General features: G+C 35.8%; 1 protein-coding gene across 1 annotated transcript; it reads left to right on the forward strand.

The window, feature by feature from the left end:
- The first annotated feature begins 326 nt into the window (after positions 1-326).
- Positions 327-5,657, forward strand: LOC130726607 (glutathione gamma-glutamylcysteinyltransferase 1-like). Its single transcript, XM_057577913.1, has 8 exons — positions 327-535; positions 1,895-2,051; positions 2,274-2,512; positions 2,759-2,922; positions 3,594-3,645; positions 3,763-3,990; positions 4,238-4,474; positions 5,356-5,657. The coding sequence occupies exons 1-8, from the start codon at positions 443-445 to the stop codon at positions 5,440-5,442; spliced, it is 1,257 nt and encodes a 418-aa protein (XP_057433896.1). The 5' UTR covers positions 327-442; the 3' UTR covers positions 5,443-5,657.
- The last annotated feature ends 1,007 nt before the right edge of the window (positions 5,658-6,664 follow it).

The following is a 6,664-nucleotide window of genomic DNA, read 5'->3' on the forward strand; positions in this document are numbered from 1 at the left end:
GGTTTTTGCCAGTTTATGCTGCTAGGTTATTTTACCCATGTTGAGAGGGGTTGTTTCTCAACACTATCTTTATATTTATATATTATTTTGCTTTAATTTTTTTTTTTTGAACTTACTCATTAAATTTAATCATTAAGAAATTTGCATCAGACCAGGAAATACTATTAAGAGATTTGGATCCTCTCTCATGTATAGAAAATTTAATGACTTTCATAATGTCACCATTAATTTTTGTGTATATGATATGTAATGAAATAAAAAAAAAAATCAAATCAAATAAATACCTGATCTGACCCAACCCGCACGAAATATAATAATTATTTGAATTATAATTTTAAATTCACTGCTCCTCTCATCAAAACCTCATTCCACCGCTACACCCACCCAAAACTCCTCCCTGTGCCGCCGTGTTCCGCCGTTGAGGTTTGTTTTGTTGTTCAGAATGACTGCGACCGAGAAAGTGGCCATGGCGGGCTTTTATCGACGCCTTCTTCCTTCCCCACCTGCCATCGATTTCGGTTCCTTTCAAGGCAAGGTTAGTCCATAATACCTCGTTTCGTTAGAGCTTAATTAGTCCCCAAAATCACAAACTGCATGTATTAATCAGTACTTGTTAGGAGGTCCAATTTCACATGTATTGCATAGTTAGGAATACCGATGTAATTTTCATGTCCCCGAGGGTTAACTCAAGTGGTAAGAGCTAGACAATTGTATAGTGTTGGGTCAGGTTCAAATACTGAGGTGTATTGCATAGTGTTGGGTTTAAACTTTAAAGTACTAGACAATTGACATGGTGAAAAAGTATTGAAATAAAAAGATAGAAACTGGAATGGAGGAGTTGGTACCATAGAAGCTAGCAAGCAAGCTTGAACTTACTATTTATAGGCTTCTTACACATCGACTATACCATGTCGGTTTACACATCCTAGAGATTACTTGTTAATTCTAGTATACATGAGAATGCTTTCTGTAAAACTCTAGAAACATGTGAAATATGGCTACTATTATTTTAACACTTTGTATAAACTTCTATAAATTTTCATCAATTATCAACATATAGTTAGGAACACCGATGAAATTTTCATGTCTCCGAGGGTTAGCTCAATGGTAAGAGCTAGAGGACATTAGAATTGGGGGGAATGAGGGGTGAAGGGGCCAGGTTCAAATCCTGAGGTGGGACTAATTTTTTTGAAGCAAAATTGAACACTTTTCATTAACTGGACAAATCAGACATAGCTGCATCAATAATGTGTGGAGGAAAACTTTCCAACCAGATAAAACTAGGAGAAGAAACAGCAAGATTAGGTAAACAGTGGGCAACACTATTTTGCTGCCTAAAGATGTAGGGAAGGAAGAGAATCTTCAAGCCATCCGCAACATCATGACAATCATCTAGTAGGAGCTGCAATTCCGGGTAGACATTATCTGAATAGAACCCTTTAGCAATGGTGAGGGAATCTGTTTCAACCTGGAGTTCAGAAAAACCCTGTTGCAAAGTAATCTCAAGAGCCCATCTTAAAGCCAAAGCCTCTCCAATTGAGATATCCACCCTTATTTTCAGTCTGTGCATAGCAGCCAAGAAAACAGAGGTGAGACTAATTTACTAACATTACTAACAAGTAACATTTGCCTATAAAAAAATGAAACTTTCATGTTTCAGACTACTTGTTGACTAATTTGACTGTTTAACATGTATAATTTAAATCCAGTGGTTTAATGGCTGTATGTATATGTAACAGCATAAATTAGATTTTCGAGCATGTTTTAGTTCGGCTTATTTTTTATCAGAAACACTTTTGGTACCGATAAGCTACTGATAACTCGAGAATTGATTCACCATAAGCTAAAAGATTTCCAGGATATTTGTTGACTAATTTGACACTTTCGATTTCAGCAACTTTTTCGTGAAGCCATTCTAAACGGAAACATGGAAGGCTTTCCCAGGTTGGTTTCCTGTTTCCAAACACAATCCGAGCTTGCCTTTTGCGGCCTCGCAAGCTTGTCCATGGTCCTCAATGCTCTTGGCATTGATCCTGGCAGAAAATGGAAAGGTATATGTTCTGCATTTCTCAAAATTTACTGTTTTTCTTATTGAAACAGCTGAGTACAATATCTGTTCTGCTGCAAAAATGTCTTTTTATGTTGCATTGCATGCGTTTAAAGACTCATGCATTGTGAAATTTTAATTACAATTTAATGGTTGAATCAAGTGGAGGATGAAGATTTGTGCTTCTATTGTGAAATTTATTTGCATTTGGGTGATTTATATACAGGACCTTGGAGATGGTTTGATGGATATATGTTGGACTATTGCGGACCTCTGGACAAGATCAAAACTGGAGGCATCTCATTTGAGAATCTTGTATCTTTGGCTCATTGCACTGGAGCAAAAGTTGAAGCCTTCCATGCAAGCCATAGCAGTATCGCTGATTTTCGTAAATGTGTCATGAAATGTTCAACTTCTGATGATTGTCATGTAATCTCATCATACCACAGAAAAGCTCTCAAACAAGTATGTGTTTTGGTTTTTCTAACTTTTTTTTTGTGGTTTTTCTAACTTTGACATCGTAGGAAATGCAATAACTTTCTAGGTTTGATCATTATGTTATACCAACAGGAAATGCGTATCATATCATATAATTCTCCATTATTGAATCCACTTCTTCCTATGAATTTTTTTTAATACACAATATTGGTGCATGTATTTCATTCTGGCAAAATTGGTGAGAATGTTCAGTTGAATTTATTTTCATGACAGACAGGAGCTGGTCACTATTCTCCTATTGGAGGCTATCATGCTGGAAAAGACATGGTGCTTGTTTTGGATGTTGCTCGTTTCAAGTATCCTCCCTTTTGGATCCCACTTACGCATCTTTGGGAAGGCATGAGTTATATTAATGAATTCACTGGAAAATCCAGAGGGTAAAGTTTTTTGTTTATGCTAATTTTATTGACCTTGTAGTATGATTAATCCCATTGTTAGAATGTTATTGAAGTTTGAGATCAATAACTGCAAATCTTGTTGCCCCAGGTCAGCTTATGAATAAAACAACAACAAAATGCTTATCCCACTGTGTGAGGTAGGCTATATGTGTTAGGATTTAGTAACCCTAGTTTAATTTTTTAGTAACCCTAGCAGCAACCACTGGGTGAGGTACACCATTACACTTGATCAAAAACCAAATTTTGTTCCATATGGTCCCCTTTAATAATATTTTAGAACATCCTTTTTAGCCTCCCTCTACACCTCTTCAAATGACTAAGAACATGTTATTAACCTTTCTCACCGTTGCCTCCAAAGGTCTTCACCTGAACCACCTTAATCAATCTTCCTCTCAGGGTCCGTTTCACATCAATATCTCCTCTAATACGACATTGTATATCTTGTCATTCTAGTGTGACAACTCATCCGTCCAGCTAATGAATAAAATGAATTATTTTCGTAGAAGAATTTAAATATCTATGTAAGGACCTGGCCAATTTAAGTGATGAGAAAATTTTATGGTTTCTCTTTTTGTTACAAGGTTTAAACACTGTTTGACCATCTTTTTAGTGTGAAGTATATATATGAAATCTGGCTTTATCCTCTTCAGGTTCATGCTTATATCAAAGCCTCATAGGGAACCTGACATGCTTGTTACTCAGGTATTTCTCATTCCTTTATATAGTGAGTCAGAATTTGACACTTTTAAAAGCATACTGTAAATGACATTGTTGCTGGTGATGGGTTGGATGTGTCACCTACTTCTGCTGATCTTGCAGAGCTGCAAACACGAGAGTTTGAGTAGTATTGAAAAATTCCTAATCGATGATGTTCCTTCTCTATTAAAATCAGAGGATGTGAAAGACATCTGTAAGGTTCTTTCAGTTATAGTCACATCGCTACCATCTAACTTTGAAGAATTCATCAAATGGGTTGCGGAGATCAGGAGGCGAGAGGATGGTGGTCCAAGCTTAAGTGAAGAGGAGAAAACACGAGCTGTTGTCAAGGTTTGATACATTTTATCTCAACTAGCCAACCATAGTTCTCTCCAGCACTGTTAAGAACGTTTGGATACACGACTATTTTTCACGAGATCAATTGATTCCAAGAGAAGCTACTCCTAGCTAGTAGCTTTTGTGGTAGCTAGGAGAATTGATTCTGGAAGATCTGAACGTGAATCAAAACATGCAAATCAACTTCAGTTATTTCATTTTACTTCTATTATTCTCATGTGTTAACTGATTTGTTATGCAGGAAGAGGTATTGACACAGGTGCAGAGGACGAGACTTTTCAAACATGTGGCCTCGTTTTTGTCACATTCTAGCATAACTAAGTCCATAAGGATGCATCCAGCTAGCACTGATGTGTTAACAGTGCTTCTATTGTCTTTACCATCTACAACCTGGGCTGGTATCACAGATGAGAAGCTTTTGAGGGAAATTCACGACCTGGTTTCAACTGAAAATCTTCCTGCTTTGCTTCAAGAAGAGGTACTTAATACTTATCTTTCATTTGTTGTTTTCTAAAATAAAATAAAAACTCATCTTTATCTTTCTTCCCCCTTTCCCTGGGATGATGTCCCTTGGGAAACATAATCTTTTGATGCCTGTGAGTAGCGATAATCATTCCCATTATTTAATCATGATGCTCAGGTATGCTTCAAAGCTTTTATACTGTACCCCTTGGAAGGGGGTACTTTCTTGATACCGCTTGATGTATCTGCAGTGCTCCTCTGGGACAGAATGTTTCTGACTCATGTTTTAAATACTTAACAAGTCAAATCACAATATTGTTATCAAATCACAATATTGTTAATGTTGAAAGTCTGAAATTCATTAAGACACCTAAATTTTCTTTAACCCTAAGATATTAAGATAATATTTTTTTAATAAATAATAAATTTTCTAAAAATACAAAATCCTAATCTGATAAGAAACCTTAACATCGATAATATGAAAATATTTCTTCTTAAAAAATATGGATGTCATTTGGCTAAAGTGCTGCTTGTGACATGAAAAACTTCAAATTCTTAATTATCTGATGTGCCTTACAACATGTTTGGTTCATGTTGAAATCTTCTCCTACCAATTTTGGGTTTCTGAACATGTACTTAGTGCATGTTTGGTTGCATAGATTCCAAAATTACGTTCATCCATAATTTACAAGATATAGTGTCTTGGCTAATGTGATTTGGAGTGTGATTCCAACACATCCAAGCATGCTGTTAGGTTGGTGTATGCGTGTTATAGTGCGTTATTAACTGGTCCACAAAAAATGCTTTCCTGGTCTTGCATAGGAGCACTTAACTTTTGCTAATTTTACTCCATCTTCATTCGTCAACTTGAACTTGTTATGAAATTTTGCATTTCAGGTTTTGCATTTAAGACGTCAGCTACACACTCTCAAGAGATGTCAAGAAGGCAAGGTAGATGGGGATCTTCGTGTACCTTTGTCTTAGCAGCTCCTCCTTTTTTATTCATCCATAACGAGGCTTTGTTTGAGAACCAGGGTCTCATTTTAATACACTAGGGTTATTTATACACCAAGGATAAGAACTACTCCCTCCATTTCAATACACTTGGTTATTTTATCACCAAGTTGATAATTGAATTAGTAACTGCGATTCTGAAAGAAAATGATATTGATAGTGAAAGATATTGTCCATGTTCAATCTATAGCTGCTACATGTACATAACAGAACAAAAGAAAAAAGGATGAGCATGCTACATACAAACTGAGCATGCCTCAAATAAAGCTTTGGTTCATTTTGAAAGAGTGCAGAGACACAAAGATTTAGTGCTTGTTTGATCCCCTTCTCTATTTCCTGATTTTAAAATCTATTATCAAAACAACTTTTAAAACATGTTTTCCAAAAGAAGAAAAAAGTCTTTTAAAGCTAAACGACACAGAAAATTTCTCTAATATCTTTTAGGATTTTAGTTTTGAAAATTGAAATAAAAAGATTTTTTAACTATTAAAATTGAAAACTGTTCTACAAAACTGTAATCAAACATGATTTTTCACTTTTTAACCCATGTTTCACTCTTCTTTAGCTAAGTGAGGATTATTCCTATATGAAGTTATAATGTTTTGCATAACTCAGTAGCCAGTTTAAAAAAAAAAATGTTCAACAGAAAACGTATCTATGCTAGAAAACAACACGCTTGCTGTTTGTATTGCAATCATATTTCAAATTGAAGGTATATGAACAAAATTTACAAAAAAAAACCATCTATTAAAATGATTTACCATATCAAATATAGCAGCTGATATTTAATGTATAGTGAGTCTAGTGTACTGAGATACTCAAGAAGCGGGCAACCATCAAGAACCGCAGCCATGCCTTTATCAGTGAGTCGGTTTTCACAGAACTTTAGACGGCGAGGCTTGGGCATGGTTTCTGCTATAGCAAGTGCTTCCTCATCAAAGACACAGGAATCTCCAAATGATTGCCAATGACAACTGCTGAATTTCAATGCTTGCAAATGAGGGCAAGATCGGCCAATAGCTTTAAGAGAATCCTTCGTGTCGTGAGGTTGCTATATGAAATGTCCAGCTCCTCTAACAATGGAAGCTTTTTAGCAACTTCAATCAACACTTCATCTGAAATTGTGTGGCACTCTGGAAGCTGCAAGCGACGTAGGTGGCTTGTGCTGAAAAATTTGAAGAAAAATGACATT

The sequence above is a fragment of the Lotus japonicus genome, chromosome 6 (genome assembly GCF_012489685.1).
Source record: "Lotus japonicus ecotype B-129 chromosome 6, LjGifu_v1.2".
NCBI classification, from domain to species: domain Eukaryota; kingdom Viridiplantae; phylum Streptophyta; class Magnoliopsida; order Fabales; family Fabaceae; genus Lotus; species Lotus japonicus.

Coding starts and splice junctions, on each gene's coding strand:
- LOC130726607 (XM_057577913.1), top strand. CDS start 443: ATGACTGCGACCGAGAAAGTGGCCATGGCGGGCTTTTATCGACGCCTT. Junction 3,646..3,762: donor CTGACATGCTTGTTACTCAG/GTATTTCTCATT, acceptor CTGATCTTGCAG/AGCTGCAAACACGAGAGTTT. Junction 3,991..4,237: donor AAACACGAGCTGTTGTCAAG/GTTTGATACATT, acceptor TTTGTTATGCAG/GAAGAGGTATTGACACAGGT.